This window comes from Bombina bombina, chromosome 8 (genome assembly GCF_027579735.1).
Source record: "Bombina bombina isolate aBomBom1 chromosome 8, aBomBom1.pri, whole genome shotgun sequence".
Classification (NCBI taxonomy): domain Eukaryota; kingdom Metazoa; phylum Chordata; class Amphibia; order Anura; family Bombinatoridae; genus Bombina; species Bombina bombina.
This window is the reverse complement of record NC_069506.1, coordinates 297,768,580-297,789,341: the sequence shown is the minus strand read 5'-3', so window position 1 is coordinate 297,789,341 and position 20,762 is coordinate 297,768,580. Positions and strand designations below refer to the sequence as shown.

General features: G+C 40.4%; 1 protein-coding gene across 1 annotated transcript in view; it reads left to right on the top strand.

The window, feature by feature from the left end:
• UBE4B (ubiquitination factor E4B) overlaps positions 1 to 20,762 on the top strand; it is a 618,413-nt gene that overhangs the window by 170,913 nt on the left and 426,738 nt on the right. Inside the window, exon 6 of the mRNA XM_053691155.1 lies at positions 2,177 to 2,402. Coding sequence (XP_053547130.1) covers positions 2,177 to 2,402 — 226 coding nt within the window. The remainder of the gene's footprint in view (positions 1 to 2,176; positions 2,403 to 20,762) is intronic.

The following is a 20,762-nucleotide window of genomic DNA, read 5'->3' as shown; positions in this document are numbered from 1 at the left end:
GTCCATTCTGTTACACAAGCGTCTGTCAGAAGTTCCAGACGTTCAGGCTTTTTGTCAGGCTTTGGCCAGGATTAAACCTGTGTTTAAAGCTGTGGCTCCACCATGGAGTTTAAACCTTGTTCTTAACGTTTTACAGGGTGTTCCGTTTGAACCCCTTCATTCCATTGATATAAAGTTGTTATCTTGGAAAGTTCTATTTTTAATGGCTATTTCCTCGGCTCGAAGAGTCTCTGAGTTATCAGCCTTACATTGTGATTCTCCTTATTTGATTTTTCACTCGGATAAGGTAGTTCTGCGTACTAAACCTGGGTTCTTACCTAAGGTAGTCACTAACAGGAATATCAATCAGGAGATTGTTGTTCCATCCTTGTGCCCAAATCCTTCTTCGAGGAAGGAACGTCTTTTGCACAATCTGGATGTAGTTCGTGCCCTTAAATTTTATTTACAGGCAACTAAAGATTTTCGACAAACGTCTTCCCTGTTTGTCGTTTACTCTGGTCAGAGGAGAGGTCAAAAAGCTTCTGCTACCTCTCTCTCTTTTTGGCTTCGTAGCATAATTCGTTTAGCTTATGAGACTGCTGGACAGCAGCCTCCTGAAAGAATTACAGCTCATTCCACTAGAGCTGTGGCTTCCACTTGGGCCTTTAAGAATGAGGCCTCTGTTGAACAGATTTGCAAGGCTGCAACTTGGTCTTCGCTTCATACTTTTTCCAAATTTTACAAATTTGACACTTTTGCTTCCTCGGAGGCTATTTTTGGGAGAAAGGTTCTTCAGGCAGTGGTTCCTTCTGTATAAAGAGCCTGCCTATCCCTCCCGTCATCCGTGTACTTTTGCTTTGGTATTGGTATCCCACAAGTAATGATGACCCGTGGACTGATCACACTTAACAGAAGAAAACATAATTTATGCTTACCTGATAAATTCCTTTCTTCTGTAGTGTGATCAGTCCACGGCCCGCCCTGTTTTTTAAGGCAGGTAAATATTTTTTAAATTATACTCCAGTCACCACTACACCCTTGGCTTCTCCTTTCTCGTTGGTCCTTGGTCGAATGACTGGAGGTGACGTAGAGGGGAGGAGCTATATAGCAACTCTGCTGGGTGAATCCTCTTGCACTTCCTGTAGGGGAGCAGTTAATATCCCACAAGTAATGATGACCCGTGGACTGATCACACTACAGAAGAAAGGAATTTATCAGGTAAGCATAAATTATGTTTTTCCTTCCCACTGCTGCAACATGTGACCGCTATCAGCCAATCACAAAATGCATATTTGTATATACTGTGAATCTTGCACATGCTCAGTTGGAGCTGGCGCCTCATAGTGTGCAGATTTAGATAATGTATGTGAATTGGAAAGTTGTTTAATATTGTGTGCTCTATCTGAATCATGAATGTTTAAAGGGACAGTCAAATCCAGAATTTTTATTGTTTAATAGATTTTTATTATTCATTTCCCAGTTTTGCATAACCAACACGGTTATATTAATACACTTTTTACCTCTGATTACCTTCTATCTAAGCCTCTGCAGACAGCCCCCTTATTTCAGTTCTTTTGAAAGACTTGTATTTTAGCCAATCAGTGCCCACTCCTAGGTAACTCCACAGGTGTGAGGACAATGTCATCTATATGGCACACATGAGCTAGCGCTGTCTAGCTGTGAAAAACTATCAAAATGCACTGAAATAAGAGACAGCCTTCAAGGGCTTAGAAATTAGCATATGGGCCTAATTAGGTTTAGCTTTCAACAAAGAATACCAAGAGAACACAGCAAATTTGAGGATAAAAGTAAATTGGAAAGTTGTTTAAAATCACATGCCCTATCTGAATCATGAAAGTTTAATTTTAACTTTAGTTCTCCTTTAAATTAGCACACATCTTTTTAGCACAAATCTACCCAGTTTTGGCTTTAATGTTGTAAATTGTGTTTGGGTCTTTATTAGGTGAATCATTCGGGCCACTGCAAGCTGTTTTGTGATCCTTAGACATTTGCTGTGTGATGACAAGAATGTTGCACACAACATTCTGTAGCTTTCTGTCAGCAAAATAGCATCTAAATAGACATGCAGGACTTTTCCTCAATTCGCTGTTGGTTGTGATGACATCTTTATTAGTAGTAAATTAAAAATATAAATCGGAATGAACGATTTATAAAGCTTTCACTTTTTCCCCAACAGTGTTTTCCAATTTTAAGGACCTTATTGGGCAGATTTTAATGGAAGTACTGATGATCTCAACGCAAACAAAAGACGATAACCCATTTGCCAGTCTGACAGCCACATCACAGCCAATAGCTGCTACACGGATACCAGATAGAAGTTTAATGTTAAATTCTGCCTCTAATCCCGGCACAAGTCCGATGTTCTACAACACTGTTTCCTTCAGTTCAAGCTCAGTATCCAGGCAAGTTTTATAGTATAGCGAGGATCTTTTAGTAAATTTTAGTCTGTTTTGGTTTTATTTTTGTTCACAGTTTTTAACCCTTACAAGATAAAAATATTTTAAACATCTATACGTACAAAATACTTGTGCCGTATTAATTAAATGGATAAAAAGGAATATTAAAAAAAAAACACCAATGTGCACTGCCAAGCCTGAGATAAATATGGGTAGTGATTGGCTATGTATATATGCAACCCCTGATTGGTTCAGCTTGGAATTAGTAGTGCGCCGGTTCAGAACATTACTAAAGTATTTTATTATTGCTTCATTATGTCTCCTTTAATACTAAGGATTACTGAATCCAGCAAAGTACCAAAATCTTTTAGAGCTTTAAATTCTATTTCTAGAAACATTATAGATCCTCTGAAATCACGTATTTGTTACAAGAAATGTGTTTTTGTGCTTCCACAATCTTGTTTTTTTTTTTTTTATTTGCTTGTTTTTTTTTAAATTTATTTCCTGAACTGCTGGTATGGAAAGTCATCATGGTCTGAGCAAACAGCGTAACTCTGCATCATATGTTATCTCTATGGCAAGATTCTTTTTTTTTTAAATCATTAACTGAGTTGCCCTTAGGTAGTCGTCTAGGAAGGTTTGAATATAAACTTGGATTACTCTACTATTGAGTAATTACTGGGGTAACTTTGTAAATAACGCAATAATTTTAATGAGGTAATTATTAGTATTGGTGGTAATATTATTATTATTTAGGTTGGAGTATAGAAAGGTTCCCCATGAGTGAAACAAAGATTTGTTACATAGAAGGAAAACAAGAACTGTAATTATTTATTTATGAAGGATATCATGCAGAGATAAGCAAGAATAAAGGGATATTCCTGTGCATTAATGACATGCTCTATTTCATTAGTGCACATCATGTTTGCAATGCTGACCTTTAAACTTTTTCCAATGGCATAAATCCATAGAAAAAGTTTCACTCCGTAGCTACAAGCATTGCAGCTTCCAAACTAAACACAATGGGTAACTGTCGGCAATTGACTTCCAACTCTGATTAGCTTATCATCTGTGCCCTGCTTGTGAGCAGCAATTTATGGCCATTGTTAAAATAAAAGTGAAAATATAATTCTTAAAATAAAAGTGCAAAACCGTAATAATAAATGTAATAATATTTTAACGAGAAAAAGGTACACTCCTAATGACAATAAGTTGGTGTATTGTAACTAGAAGTCTCAAAATTGTTCTGCAAATATTGTGAAAGAAAAAACACTAGTGCAATATAGTTCAACGTAAAACTATCCATGTGCCTCTGGTACTACTTATGGAGTAGAGCTAAAAATGCCTTCAATTAGACAATAGTTGCGGTTACAGGCGTACGCACAGCCACAGTCAGCACAAGAGAAAAAAAGGGCACAGTAGTGCAATATTGTTGGTTTTAACATTTAAATGTAACCTTTATGTCAAATTAGTACTCGCATGGAGGGGGAGGTATAATCGGCTTACAAAATAAAGCATTTCTGTGATAGCAGGATCACACACAACCCTATCAGTAAATAGTTTGTCATATAAGCTTATAATGATTTGTTACAATAAAATAAAAAGAAGATGCCATCTTATATCAACCCTGGCAAAAACAAAATATCTGTCTACTCCAAACACTTTTCCTAGTTTGGGCAAAAAATTGATCAGTCACTAACACTAAGTTTTGTCAAGCAAAGGTCTTTTTATATACTGGCAGACTGGCAGAGCAACTTCATATTCATAAGGCTACACCTTTCAATTTGGCTTAGTGGAATAACAAATAACTGAACATGTTTACCCTAATGTATCTTTGTACAGTGGTTATAAGCTGTTATTTCTTTCATACAGGTGGTGAGAGTCCACAATCCATTACTTTTGGGAATTACTCTACCACTAGGAGGAGGCAAAGATTCTCAAACCCCTCCCACCTCACTCATTCCTTTAGTCTTTACTTTGCCTCTGCTGGTTTTCCTTGTGTTATAAACACCTTTCTTCTACAAGATACGACGAGTCCACGGATTTCATCCTTGTGGGATATTAACCTCCTGCTAACAGGAAGTGGCAAAGAGCAACACAGCAGAGCTGTATATATAGCTCCTCCCTGCCCTCCACCCCCAGTCATTCTCTTTGACTGTGTTGGTAATAGGAAGAGGTAAAGTGAGGTGTTAGTTTTAGATTCTTCAGTCAAGAAGTTTTTTATTTTAAATGGTACAGGTGAGTACTATTTTCCTCAGGGAGATATGGAAGAAGAAGATTTCTGCCCTGAGGTTGATGATCTTAGCAGATGTAACTAAGATCCATGTTGGTTCCCACAGAGTTCTGAAGGTAGTGCAAGAGAAATCTTCAGTGTGGAGAACGGTTTCATGCTACAAGCAGCATTGAGGTATGTTCAGTCTTTTACTTTTTTTTTTCAATAAAATATATTTTGTGCTATAAAATGTCTTTTAGAGGTTAAATTCACCCCTTGTTCTTAGTGTGCAATAATTTTTGGCCAAATTGAATAGGTATATTTAATTGTATAGCGTTATTTAAACGTTTAGGCAGTTTAGGAAAATTTGTTGCGTTTTTATTTTTTAAAGGCGCAGTACACTTTTCGAAAAATTGTTCAGATCAATAATTAAGTGTTTATCGACTATTGTGGTTTATGCTAGTCTGTTCAACATTTCTGACATTGAGGAAACTAATTGCTCTATGTGTTTAGAAGCCATTGTGGAACCCCCTCTTACTTTGTGTACCTCTTGTACTGAAACATATTTTACGTAAAGAAAGTGTGCCTAAGGATGATTCTCAGTCTGAAGAGAATCAGGATATGCCATCCAATTCTCCCCAAGTGTCACAACCTTTAACGCCCACACAAGCGACGCCAAGTACCTCAAGTGCATCTAATTCTTTTACTCTGCAGGATATGGCTGCAGTTATGTCAACTACCCTTACAGAGGTATTATCTAATTTACCAGCGTTACAGGGTAAACGCAGTAGGTCGGGTAATAATGTGAATACTGAATCCTCTGATGCCTTATTGGATATTTCCGATGTACCCTCACAGGGCTCTGAGTTGGGGGTCAGGGAATTGCTGTCTGAGGGAGAACTTTCAGACTCAGGAAATATGTTACCCCAGACAGATTCGGACATCATGTCCTTTAAATTTAAGCTTGAACACCTCCGCCTGTTACTTCGGGAGGTTTTAGCGACTCTGGATGATTGTGGCCCTATTGGGATACCACCAGAGAATTTGTGTAAAATGGACAAATATCTAGAGGTGTGCTTACACTGATGTTTTTCCGGTTCCTAAAAGAATTCCGGAAATTATTAAAAAGGAATGGGACAGACCGGGTATACCGTTTTCTCCTCCTCCTACTTTCAAGAAAATGTTTCCCATATCAGACACTATTTGGGACTCCTGGCAGTCGTTCCCTAAGGTGGAGGGAGCTATATCTACCCTGGCTAAGCGTACAACTATACCTATTGAGGACAGTTGTGCTTTCAAAGACCCCATGGATAAGAAGTTAGAGGGTCTTCTAAAGAAATTATTTATCAGGGTTTTCTTTTGCAACCTACAGCTTGCATTGTTCTAGTGACTATTGCAGCAGCTTTTTGGTTTGATGCTCTAGAAGAGTCTCTGAAGGTTGAGACCCCTTTAGAGGACATTTTGGATAGAATTAAGGCTCTCAAGCTAGCTAATTCTTTTATTACAGATGCCGCATTTCAAATTGCTAAATTGGCGGAGAAAAATGCAGGATTTGCCATTTCTAGCGCGTAGAGCATTATGGCTAAAATCGTGGTCTGCTGATGTGTCCTCAAAATCTAAGCTTTTAGCTATTCCTTTCAAGGGTAAGACCCTATTCGGACCTGATTGGAAGAAAATAATTTCTGACATTACTGGAGGTAAAGGTCATGCCTTGCCTCAGGATAAGTCTGCTAAGATGAGAGGTAGACAAAATAATTTTCGTTCCTTTCAAAATTTTAAAGTAGTACCCTCTGCTTCCTCTTTCTCCACAAAGCAGGAAGGGAATTTCTTTCATGTAATTAGCAAGAGTCCATGAGCTAGTGACGTATGGGATATACATTCCTACCAGGAGGGGCAAAGTTTCCCAAACCTCAAAATGCCTATAAATACACCCCTCACCACACCCACAATTCAGTTTTACAAACTTTGCCTCCGATGGAGGTGGTGAAGTAAGTTTGTGCTAGATTCTACGTTGATATGCGCTCCGCAGCAAGTTGGAGCCCGGTTTTCCTCTCAGCGTGCAGTGAATGTCAGAGGGATGTGAGGAGTATTGCCTATTTGAATGCAGTGATCTCCTTCTAAGGGGTCTATTTCATAGGTTCTCTGTTATCGGTCGTAGAGATTCATCTCTTACCTCCCTTTTCAGATCGACGATATACTCTTATATATACTATTACCTCTGCTGATTCTCGTTTCAGTACTGGTTTGGCTATCTACTATATGTAGATGAGTGTCCTGGGGTAAGTAAGTCTTATTTCTTCTGTTATGTGATCAGTCCACGGGTCATCATTACTTCTGGGATATAACTCCTCCCCAACAGGAAATGCAAGAGGATTCACCCAGCAGAGCTGCATATAGCTCCTCCCCTCTACGTCACTCCCAGTCATTCTCTTGCACCCAACGACTAGATAGGATGTGTGAGAGGACTATGGTGATTATACTTAGTTTTTATAACTTCAATCAAAAGTTTGTTATTTTACAATAGCACCGGAGCGTGTTATTACCTCTCTGGCAGAGTTTGAAGAAGAATCTACCAGAGTTTTTACTATGATTTTAACCGGAGTAGTTAAGATCATATTGCTGTTTCTCGGCCATCTGAGGGAGGTAAAAGCTTCAGATCAGGGGACAGCGGGCAGATGAATCTGCATTGAGGTATGTAGCAGTTTTTATTTTCTGAATGGAATTGATGAGAAAATCCTGCCATACCGTTATAATGACATGTATGTATACTTCAGTATTCTGGGGATGGTACTTCACTGGAATTACTCTGTTAAAAGTACATTAAACCTTTTAATAGGTATTTATTATGTTAAACGTTTTTGCTGGAATGTAGAATCGTTTGCATTTTCTGAGGTACTGAGTGAACAAATGTTTGGGCATTATTTTTCCACTTGGCAGTTGCTTGTTTTAATTGTGACAGTTTCGTTTCTCTCTCACTGCTGTGTGTGAGGGGGAGGGGCCGTTTTTGGCGCTCTTTGCTACGCATCAAAAATTTCCAGTCAGTTACTCTTGTATTTCCTGCATGATCCGGTTCATCTCTAACAGAACTCAGGGGTCTTCAAACTTCTTTGGAGGGAGGTAGATTCTCTCAGCAGAGCTGTGAGACTTATATATTGACTGTGATTAAAAACGTTGCTCTGTAATTTTTACGTCTCAAATTTGATTATTGTTACTTTACTAATGGGAACAAACCTTTGCTAAAAGTTGTGTTGTTTTCAAGGATTGATGCTATAACTGTTTTTCAGTTCATTATTTCAACTGTCATTTAATCGTTTAGTGCTTCTTTGAGGCACAGTACGTTTTTGTTAAATAAGATTGTAACCAAGTTGCAAGTTTATTTGCTAGTGTGTTAAACATGTCTGATTCAGAGGAAGATACCTGTGTCATTTGTTCCAATGCCAAGGTGGAGCCCAATAGAAATTTATGTTCTAACTGTATTGATGCTACTTTAAATAAAAGCCAATCTGTACAAATTGAACAAATTTCACCAAACAGCGAGGGGAGAGTTATGCCGACTAACTCGCCTCACGTGTCAGTACCTGCATCTCCCGCCCGGGAGGTGCGTGATATTGTGGCACCTAGTACATCTGGGCGGCCATTACAGATAACATTACAAGATATGGCTACTGTTATGACTGAAGTTTTGGCTAAATTACCAGAACTAAGAGGCAAGCGTGATCACTCTGGGGTGAGAACAGAGTGCGCTGATAATACTAGAGCCATGTCTGATACTGCGTCACAGCTTGCAGAGCATGAGGACGGAGAGCTTCATTCTGTGGGTGACGGTTCTGATCCAAACAGATTGGATTCAGATATTTCAAATTTTAAATTTAAATTGGAGAACCTCCGTGTATTACTAGGGGAGGTTTTAGCGGCTCTTAATGATTGTAACACTGTTGCAATACCAGAGAAATTGTGTAGGTTGGATAAATACTTTGCGGTACCGGCGAGTACTGACGTTTTTCCTATACCTAAGAGACTAACTGAAATTGTTACTAAGGAGTGGGATAGACCCGGTGTGCCGTTCTCACCCCCTCCAATATTTAGAAAGATGTTTCCAATAGACGCCACCACACGGGACTTATGGCAAACGGTCCCTAAGGTGGAGGGAGCAGTTTCTACTTTAGCTAAGCGTACCACTATCCCGGTGGAGGATAGCTGTGCTTTTTCAGATCCAATGGATAAAAAATTAGAGGGTTACCTTAAGAAAATGTTTGTTCAACAAGGTTTTATATTGCAACCCCTTGCATGCATCGCGCCGATTACGGCTGCGGCAGCATTTTGGATTGAGTCTCTGGAAGAGAACCTTAGTTCAGCTACGCTGGACGACATTACGGACAGGCTTAGAGTCCTTAAACTAGCTAATTCATTCATTTCGGAGGCCGTAGTACATTTAACCAAACTTACGGCTAAGAACTCAGGATTCGCCATTCAGGCACGTAGGGCGCTGTGGCTAAAATCCTGGTCAGCTGATGTAACTTCTAAGTCCAAATTACTTAATATACCTTTCAAGGGGCAAACTTTATTTGGGCCTGGCTTGAAAGAAATTATCGCTGACATTACAGGAGGTAAGGGCCACGCCCTGCCTCAAGACAAAGCCAAAGCTAAGGCTAGACAGTCTAATTTTCGTCCCTTTCGGAATTTCAAAGCAGGAGCAGCACCAACTTCCACTGCACCAAAACAGGAAGGAGCTGTTGCTCGTTACAGACAAGGCTGGAAACCTAACCAGTCCTGGAACAAGGGCAAGCAGGCCAGGAAACCTGCTGCTGCCCCTAAGACAGCATGAATTGAGGGCCCCCGATCCGGGACCGGATCTAGTGGGGGGCAGACTCTCTCTCTTCGCCCAGGCTTGGGCAAGAGATGTTCAGGATCCCTGGGCGCTAGAGATCATATCTCAGGGATACCTTCTAGACTTCAAATTCTCTCCCCCAAGAGGGAGATTTCATCTGTCAAGGTTGTCAACAAACCAGATAAAGAAAGAAGCGTTTCTACGCTGTGTACAAGATCTGTTATTAATGGGAGTGATCCATCCGGTTCCGCGGTCGGAACAAGGACAAGGGTTTTACTCAAACCTGTTTGTGGTTCCCAAAAAAGAGGGAACTTTCAGGCCAATCTTGGATTTAAAGATCCTAAACAAATTCCTAAGAGTTCCATCGTTCAAAATGGAAACTATTCGGACAATCTTACCCATGATCCAAAAGGGTCAGTACATGACCACAGTGGATTTAAAGGATGCTTACCTTCACATACCGATTCACAAAGATCATTACCGGTATCTAAGGTTTGCCTTCTTAGACAGGCATTACCAGTTTGTAGCTCTTCCATTCGGATTGGCTACGGCTCCAAGAATCTTCACAAGGGTTCTGGGTGCCCTTCTGGCGGTACTAAGACCGCGAGGAATTTCGGTAGCTCCGTACCTAGACGACATTCTGATACAAGCTTCAAGCTTTCAAACTGCCAAGTCTCATACAGAGTTAGTTCTGGCATTTCTAAGGTCGCATGGATGGAAAGTGAACGAAAAGAAGAGTTCTCTCTTTCCTCTCACAAGAGTTCCATTCTTGGGGACTCTTATAGATTCTGTAGAAATGAAGATTTATCTGACAGAAGACAGATTAACAAAGCTTCTAAATGCATGCCGTGTCCTTCATTCCATTCAACTCCCGTCAGTAGCTCAGTGCATGGAGGTGATCGGCTTAATGGTAGCAGCAATGGACATAGTACCCTTTGCACGTCTACATCTCAGACCGCTGCAATTGTGCATGCTGAGTCAGTGGAATGGGGATTACTCAGACTTGTCCCCTACTCTGAATCTGGATCAAGAGACCAGAAACTCTCTTCTATGGTGGCTTTCTCGACCACATCTGTCCAGGGGGATGCCATTCAGCAGGCCGGACTGGACAATTGTAACAACAGACGCCAGCCTACTAGGTTGGGGCGCTGTCTGGAATTCTCTGAAGGCTCAGGGACAATGGAATCAGGAGGAAAGTCTCCTGCCAATAAACATTCTGGAATTGAGAGCAGTTCTCAATGCCCTTCTGGCTTGGCCCCAGTTAAAAACTCGGGGGTTCATCAGGTTTCAGTCGGACAACATCACGACTGTAGCTTACATCAACCATCAAGGAGGGACAAGAAGCTCCCTAGCAATGATGGAAGTATCAAAGATAATTCGCTGGGCAGAGTCTCACTCTTGCCACCTGTCAGCAATCCACATCCCGGGAGTGGAGAACTGGGAGGCGGATTTCTTGAGTCGCCAGACTTTTCATCCGGGGGAGTGGGAACTTCATCCGGAGGTCTTTGCCCAAATACTTCGACGTTGGGGCAAACCAGAGATAGATCTCATGGCGTCTCGCCAGAACGCCAAACTTCCTCGCTACGGGTCCAGATCCAGGGATCCGGGAGCGGTTCTGATAGATGCTTTGACAGCACCTTGGAACTTCGGGATGGCTTATGTGTTTCCACCCTTCCCGCTGCTTCCTCGATTGATTGCCAAAATCAAACAGGAGAGAGCATCAGTGATTCTAATAGCGCCTGCATGGCCACGCAGGACTTGGTATGCAGATCTAGTGGACATGTCATCCTGTCTGCCTTCGTCTCTACCTCTAAGACAGGACCTTCTGATACAGGGTCCATTCAAACATCAAAATCTAACTTCTCTGAAGCTGACTGCTTGGAAATTGAACGCTTGATTTTATCAAAACGTGGTTTTTCTGAGTCGGTTATTGATACCCTGATACAGGCTAGGAAGCCTGTTACCAGAAGGATTTACCATAAGATATGGCGTAAATACCTATACTGGTGCGAATCCAAAGGTTACTCCTGGAGTAAGGTTAGGATTCCTAGGATATTGTCCTTTCTACAAGAAGGTTTAGAAAAGGGTTTATCGGCTAGTTCATTAAAGGGACAGATCTCAGCTCTGTCCATCTTGTTGCACAGGCGTCTGTCAGAAAATCCAGACGTCCAGGCCTTTTGTCAGGCTTTAGCTAGAATCAAGCCTGTGTTTAAAACTGTTGCTCCGCCATGGAGTTTAAACCTTGTTCTTAACGTTCTACAAGGAGTTCCGTTTGAACCCCTTCATTCCATTGATATAAAGTTGTTATCTTGGAAAGTGTTATTTTTAATGGCTATTTCTTCGGCTCGGAGAGTCTCTGAGTTATCAGCTTTACATTGTGATTCTCCTTATTTGATTTTTCATTCAGATAAGGTAGTTCTGCGTACTAAACCTGGGTTCTTACCTAAGGTAGTCACTAACAGGAACATCAATCAAGAGATTGTTGTTCCTTCTTTATGCCCAAATCCTTCTTCAAAGAAGGAACGTCTTCTACACAATCTGGATGTAGTTCGTGCCCTCAAGTTCTACTTGCAGGCAACTAAGGAATTTCGACAAACGTCTTCCCTGTTTGTCGTGTACTCTGGTCAGAGGAGAGGTCATAAGGCTTCGGCTACCTCTCTCTCCTTCTGGCTTCGTAGCATAATTCGTTTAGCCTATGAGACTGCTGGACAGCAGCCTCCTGAAAGAATTACAGCCCATTCTACTAGAGCTGTGGCTTCCACTTGGGCCTTTAAGAATGAGGCCTCTGTTGAACAGATTTGCAAGGCTGCAACTTGGTCTTCGCTTCATACTTTTTCCAAATTTTACAAATTTGACACTTTTGCTTCTTCGGAGGCTATTTTTGGGAGAAAGGTTCTTCAGGCAGTGGTTCCTTCTGTATAATGAGCCTGCCTATCCCTCCCGTCATCCGTGTACTTTTGCTTTGGTATTGGTATCCCAGAAGTAATGATGACCCGTGGACTGATCACACATAACAGAAGAAAACATAATTTATGCTTACCTGATAAATTCCTTTCTTCTGTTGTGTGATCAGTCCACGGCCCGCCCTGTTTTTTAAGGCAGGTAAATATCTTTTAAATTATACTCCAGTCACCACTTCACCCTTGGTTTCTCCTTTCTCGTTGATTCTTGGTCGAATGACTGGGAGTGACGTAGAGGGGAGGAGCTATATGCAGCTCTGCTGGGTGAATCCTCTTGCATTTCCTGTTGGGGAGGAGTTATATCCCATAAGTAATGATGACCCGTGGACTGATCACACAACAGAAGAAAGGAATTTATCAGGTAAGCATAAATTATGTTTTTCTGTGACACTCCTAGCTATGGTTGGGCACTTTGTTTATAAAGTTCTAAATATATGTATTCAAACATTTATTTGCCTTGACTCAGAATGTTCAACTTTCCTTATTTTCAGACAGTCAGTTTCATATTTGGGATAATGCATTTTAACATTTTTCTTACCTTAAAATTTGACTTTTTCCCTGTGGGCTGTTAGGCTCGCGGGGGCTGAAAATGCTTCATTTATTGCGTCATTCTTGGCGCGGACTTTTTTGGCGCAAAAATTCTATTTCCGTTTCCGGCGTCATACGTGTCGCCGGAAGTTGCGTCATTTTTTGACGTTATTTTGCGCCAAAAATGTCGGCGTTCCGGATGTGGCGTCATTTTTGGCGCCAAAAAGCATTTAGGCGCCAAATAATGTGGGCGTCTTATTTGGCGCGAAAAAATATGGGCGTCACTTTTGTCTCCACATTATTTAAGTCTCATTTTTTATTGCTTCTGGTTGCTAGAAGCTTGTTCTTTGGCATTTTTTCCCATTCCTGAAACTGTCATTTAAGGAATTTGATCAATTTTGCTTTATATATATGTTGTTTTTTCTCTTACATATTGCAAGATGTCTCACGTTGCATCTGAGTCAGAAGATACTACAGGAAAATCGCTGTCAAGTGCTGAATCAACCAAAGCTAAGTGTATCTGCTGTAAACTTTTGGTAGCTATTTCTCCAGCTGTTGTTTGTATTGATTGTCATGACAAACTTGTTAAAGCAGATAATATTTCCTTTAGTAAAGTACCATTGCCTGTTGCAGTTCCTTCAACATCTAAGGTGCAGAATGTTCCTGATAATATAAGAGATTTTGTTTCTGAATCCATAAAGAAGGCTATGTCTGTTATTTCTCCTTCTAGTAAACGTAAAAAATCTTTTAAAACTTCTCTCCCTACAGATGAATTTTTAACTGAACATCATCATTCTGATTCTGATGATTCCTCTGGTTCAGAGGATTCTGTCTCAGAGGTTGATGCTGATAAATCTTCATATTTATTTAAAATGGAATTTATTCGTTCTTTACTTAAAGAAGTCCTAATTGCTTTAGAAATAGAGGATTCTGGTCCTCTTGATACTAAATCTAAACGTTTAAATAAGGTTTTTAAATCTCCTGTAGTTATTCCAGAAGTTTTTCCTGTCCCTGATGCTATTTCTGCAGTAATTTCCAAAGAATGGGATAATTTGGGTAATTCATTTACTCCTTCTAAACGTTTTAAGCAATTATATCCTGTGCCGTCTGACAGACTGGAATTTTGGGACAAGATCCCTAAAGTTGATGGGGCTATTTCTACCCTTGCTAAACGTACTACTATTCCTACGTCAGATGGTACTTCGTTTAAGGATCCTCTAGATAGGAAAATTGAGTCCTTTCTAAGAAAAGCTTATCTGTGTTCAGGTAATCTTCTTAGACCTGCTATATCTTTGGCTGATGTTGCTGCAGCTTCAACTTTTTGGTTGGAAACTTTAGCGCAACAAGTAACACATCGTGATTCTCATGATATTATTATTCTTCTTCAACATGCTAATAATTTTATCTGTGATGCCATTTTTGATATTATCAGAGTTGATGTCAGGTTTATGTCTCTAGCTATTTTAGCTAGAAGAGCTTTATGGCTTAAAACTTGGAATGCTGATATGGCTTCTAAATCAACTTTACTATCCATTTCTTTCCAGGGTAACAAATTATTTGGTTCTCAGTTGGATTCCATTATTTCAACTGTTACTGGTGGGAAAGGAACTTTTTTACCACAGGATAAAAAATCTAAAGGTAAAAACAGGGCTAATAATCGTTTTCGTTCCTTTCGTTTCAACAAAGAACAAAAGCCTGATCCTTCATCCTCAGGAGCAGTTTCAGTTTGGAGACCATCTCCAGTTTGGAATAAATCCAAGCCAGCTAGAAAGGCAAAGCCTGCTTCTAAGTCCACATGAAGGTGCGGCCCTCATTCCAGCTCAGCTGGTAGGGGGCAGGTTACGTTTTTTCAAGGAAATTTGGATCAATTCTGTTCACAATCTTTGGATTCAGAGCATTGTTTCAGAAGGGTACAGAATCGGTTTCAAGTTGAGACCTCCTGCAAAGAGATTTTTTCTTTCCCGTGTCCCAGTAAATCCAGTAAAAGCTCAAGCATTTCTGAAATGTGTTTCAGATCTAGAGTTGACTGGAGTAATTATGCCAGTTCCAGTTCCGGAACAGGGGATGGGGTTTTATTCAAATCTCTTCATTGTACCAAAGAAGGAGAATTCTTTCAGACCAGTTCTGGATCTAAAAATATTGAATCGTTATGTAAGGATACCAACGTTCAAGATGGTAACTGTAAGGACTATCTTACCTTTTGTTCAGCAAGGGAATTATATGTCCACAATAGATTTACAGGATGCATATCTGCATATTCCGATTCATCCAGATCATTATCAGTTTCTGAGATTCTCGTTTCTGGACAAGCATTACCAATTTGTGGCTCTGCCGTTTGGCCTAGCTACAGCTCCAAGAATTTTTACAAAGGTTCTCGGTGCCCTGCTGTCTGTAATCAGAGAACAGGGTATTGTGGTATTTCCTTATTTGGACGATATCTTGGTACTTGCTCAGTCTTTACATTTAGCAGAATCTCATACGAATCGACTTGTGTTGTTTCTTCAAGATCATGGTTGGAGGATCAATTTACCAAAAAGTTCTTTGATTCCTCAGACAAGGGTAACCTTTCTGGGTTTCCAGATGGATTCAGTGTCCATGACTCTGTCTTTAACAGACAAGAGACGTCTAAAGTTGATTACAGCTTGTCGAAACCTTCAGTCACAATCATTCCCTTCGGTAGCCTTATGCATGGAAATTCTAGGTCTTATGACTGCTGCATCGGACGCGATCCCCTTTGCTCGTTTTCACATGCGACCTCTTCAGCTCTGTATGCTGAAGCAATGGTGCAAGGATTACACGAAGATATCTCAATTAATATCTTTAAAACCGATTGTTCGACACTCTCTAACATGGTGGACAGATCACCATCGTTTAATTCAGGGGGCTTCTTTTGTGCTTCCGACCTGGACTGTAATTTCAACAGATGCAAGTCTCACAGGTTGGGGAGCTGTGTGGGGATCTCTGACGGCACAAGGAGTTTGGGAATCTCAGGAGGTGAGATTACCGATCAATATTTTGGAACTCCGTGCAATTTTCAGAGCTCTTCAGTTTTGGCCTCTTCTGAAGAGTTTTCAGACAGACAATGTCACAACTGTGGCATACATCAATCATCAAGGAGGGACTCACAGTCCTCTGGCTATGAAAGAAGTATCTCGAATTTTGGTTTGGGCGGAATCCAGCTCCTGTCTAATCTCTGCGGTTCATATCCCAGGTATAGACAATTGGGAAGCGGATTATCTCAGTCGCCAAACGTTGCATCCGGGCGAATGGTCTCTTCACCCAGAGGTATTTCTTCAGATTGTTCAAATGTGGGAACTTCCAGAAATAGATCTGATGGCGTCCCATCTAAACAAGAAACTTCCCAGGTATCTGTCCAGATCCCGGGATCCTCAGGCGGAGGCAGTGGATGCATTATCACTTCCTTGGAAGTATCATCCTGCCTATATCTTTCCGCCTCTAGTTCTTCTTCCAAGAGTAATCTCCAAGATTCTGAAGGAATGCTCGTTTGTTCTGCTGGTAGCTCCGGCATGGCCTCACAGGTTTTGGTATGCGGATCTTGTCCGGATGGCCTCTTGCCAACCGTGGACTCTTCCGTTAAGACCAGACCTTCTGTCACAAGGTCCTTTTTTCCATCAGGATCTGAAATCCTTAAATTTAAAGGTATGGAGATTGAACGCTTGATTCTTGGTCAAAGAGGTTTCTCTGACTCTGTGATTAATACTATGTTACAGGCTCGTAAATCTGTATCTCGAGAGATATATTATAAAGTCTGGAAGACTTATATTTCTTGGTGTCTTTCTCATCATTTTTCCTGGCATTCTTTTAGAATACCGAGAATTTTACAGTTCCTTCAGGATGGTTTAGATAAAGGTTTGTCCGCAAGTTCTTTGAAAGGACAAATCTCTGCTCTTTCTGTTCTTTTTCACAGAAAGATTGCTATTCTTCCTGATATTCATTGTTTTGTACAAGCTTTGGTTCGTATAAAACCTGTCATTAAGTCAATTTCTCCTCCTTGGAGTTTGAATTTGGTTCTGGGAGCTCTTCAAGCTCCTCCGTTTGAACCTATGCATTCATTGGACATTAAATTACTTTCTTGGAAAGTTTTGTTCCTTTTGGCCATCTCTTCTGCCAGAAGAGTTTCTGAATTATCTGCTCTTTCTTGTGAGTCTCCTTTTCTGATTTTTCATCAGGATAAGGCGGTGTTGCGAACTTCTTTTGAATTTTTACCTAAAGTTGTGAATTCCAACAACATTAGTAGAGAAATTGTGGTTCCTTCATTATGTCCTAATCCTAAGAATTCTAAGGAGAAATCGTTGCATTCTTTGGATGTTGTTAGAGCTTTGAAATATTATGTTGAAGCTACGAAATCTTTTCGTAAGACTTCTAGTCTATTTGTTATCTTTTCCGGTTCTAGAAAAGGCCAGAAAGCTTCTGCCATTTCTTTGGCATCTTGGTTGAAATCTTTAATTCATCTTGCCTATGTTGAGTCGGGTAAAACTCCGCCTTAGAGAATTACAGCTCATTCTACTAGGTCAGTTTCTACTTCCTGGGCGTTTAGGAATGAAGCTTCGGTTGACCAGATCTGCAAAGCAGCGACTTGGTCCTCTTTGCATACTTTTACTAAATTCTACCATTTTGATGTATTTTCTTCTTCTGAAGCAGTTTTTGGTAGAAAAGTACTTCAGGCAGCGGTTTCAGTTTGAATCTTCTGCTTATGTTTTTCATTAAACTTTATTTTGGGTGTGGATTATTTTCAGCAGGAATTGGCTGTCTTTATTTTATCCCTCCCTCTCTAGTGACTCTTGTGTGGAAAGATCCACTTCTTGGGTAGTCATTATCCCATACGTCACTAGCTCATGGACTCTTGCTAATTACATGAAAGAAAACATAATTTATGTAAGAACTTACCTGATAAATTCATTTCTTTCATATTAGCAAGAGTCCATGAGGCCCGCCCTTTTTTTGTGGTGGTTATGATTTTTGTATAAAGCACAATTATTCCAATTCCTTATTTTATATGCTTTCGCACTTTTTTATCACCCCACTTCTTGGCTATTCGTTAAACTGAATTGTGGGTGTGGTGAGGGGTGTATTTATAGGCATTTTGAGGTTTGGGAAACTTTGCCCCTCCTGGTAGGAATGTATATCCCATACGTCACTAGCTCATGGACTCTTGCTAATATGAAAGAAATGAATTTATCAGGTAAGTTCTTACATAAATTATGTTTTTGCTCAATCCAAATCCGTCTGGAGACCCAACCAGGCTTGGAACAAAGGTAAATAACCCAAGAAGCCTGCTGCTGCTACAAAGACAGCATGAAGGGGCGGCCCCCGGGCCGGGACCGGATCTAGTAAGGGGGCAGACTTTCTTTCATTGCCCAGGCTTGGGCAAGAGATGTTCAGGACCCCTGGGCATTGGAAATTGTGACCCACAGGTATCAACTGGAATTCAAGAATTTTCTCCCAAGAGGGAGATTTCATCTTTCATGTTTGTCTGTAGACCAGACAAAAAGAGGCGTTCTTACGCTGTGTAGAAGACCTCTCTACCATGGGAGTAATTCGTCCTGTTCCAAAACTGGAACAGGGACAGGGGTTTTACTCAAATCTTTTTGTGGTTCCCAAAAAAGAGGGAACTTTCAGACCCATTTTAGATCTCAAGTGTCTAAACAAATTTCTCAGAGTTCCATCATTCAACATGGAGACTATACGAACAATCTTACCAATGATCCAGGAGGGTCAATATATGACTACCGTGGACTTTAAGGATGCATACCTTCATATCCTTATTCACAAGGATCATCATCAGTTCCTTAGGTTTGCCTTCCTGGACAAACATTTTCAGTTCGTGGCTCTTCCCTTCGGGTTGGCCACAGCACCCAGGATCTTCACAAAGGTTCTAGGGTCCCTTCTGGCGGTTCTCAGACCGCGGGGCATAGCAGTGGCGCCTTATCTGGACGATATTTTAATTCAGGCGTCGACTTATCTGACAATCTCATACAGACACAGTGTTGTCCTTTCTGAGAACTCACGATTGGAAGGTGAACCTAGAAAAGAGTTCACTAGTTCCACGGGCAAGGGTTCCCTTCTTGGGAACTCTGATAGACTCTGTAGACATGAAGATATTTTTGACGGAGATCAGAAAATCAAAGATTCTAAATACTTGCCGAGCCCTTCAATCCATTCCTCGGCCATGAGTGTCTCAGTGTATGGAAGTAATTGGGTTAATGGTAGCGGCAATGGACATCATTCCGTTTGCTCGTTTTCATCTCAGGCCACTGCAACTGTGTATGCTCAGACAGTGGAATTGGGAATATGCGAATTTATCTCCTCAGATAAATCTGGGTCAGGAGACCAGAGACTCTCTTCTTTGGTGGTTGTCACCGGATCATCTGTCCCAGGGGACGTGTTTCCGCAAACTCTCATGGGTGATAGTGACAACGGACACCAGCCTTCTGGGCTGGGGTGCTGTCTGGAATTCCCTGAAGGCTCAGGGTGCAGGACTTGGTATTCGGATCTAGTGGATATGTCCTTTCTGCCACCATGTAAAATTCCTCTGAGACAGGACCTTCTCATTCAAGGGGCACTGTTCACGAGGTCATAGTACCTCACTGCTTTTAGTTGCTCGCTCGATATAATGTCTCTAATACTTCTATAATATATGCCTGTTTGGAACTAGTGCAGCATAACATTAATACAGTCTCCGATATAGTAGAGACTTTTGTAGATGAGTTTGTGATCTTTTGATTTCTATCAGCCAGTGTAATATTAATTGCATCCTCCGCTATAGAAGAGGCTTATCATAGCCAGTTAATATGTGGGCTTTTACTCTGAAATGTCAACGCATATAGTTTACAATATCTTCACCAATACGTTTTAGCTAACTGGGCAATTAAGGGTGCAACTCAGTCACAGTACTGGGTTTATTATATACTTACAACTTATGTGAGTGCGGAATATAAAACTTAATACAATTGGTACACCACTGATAAATATAGTATAATTTACTTACTATTACAATTAAAAGTACCTTTCTATATGCCGTGACATAACTGTATCCTCTCACTCACTAACGCTAATGACAGCTTTTTACCCTAGCAAGTGATTTTTTGTAGCTAGGATATACTTTGTATCAGTTTGTTTACTTTTGTGCTCACAAGTATCAAGTATACATCTCTTATTAAACAACACCCACTAGTAAATTTGGGGATTTACAAATCTAGTCACAGTATTGGGTCATGCCACAATGGACAGGTCATGCTAGTGTTGAATTAGGACACACAGCACAATTGTAGTACCTTTGATATACTGATATATAATCAACTCACCACTGTCATAACGGCTACCCCTTGTTACACTGTGTCATAAACATATTGTTATTATACTCCCCTTTTTCCATAATCCTACATAGCACTGGCTTGTATGAGATACCAAACATTTAACCAGAATTTAAGCCATTATAATACTGGTATATAAATAAAAATCCTGGCTATCACTATCGTGACATACCATCTAATGGTCCACTACTCGCTGTGTTAATTTGTTTGCACAAAATCTAGATTCTCTGCAATCTTAACACCATTATTAATGAAGGATATCCTTTAAAAATTATCTGGTGAGATTGCTGCAAAATTACTATATATGTTCTCGTCATATATTTGAATATTACAATTGTATTCATGAGCTTGAGCTAATTTTAACCAGTGTGTGTGTGAGTGTTTGTATGAGTCCTGCTGGACTTCACTTTTGTCTCCAAATAAAGTTTTTTTCGTGTGAGTGGTACTTTTTGAGACAAATTTTATCTATAAAGTAACAATTTATTGGTATTTGCTGATGCATCT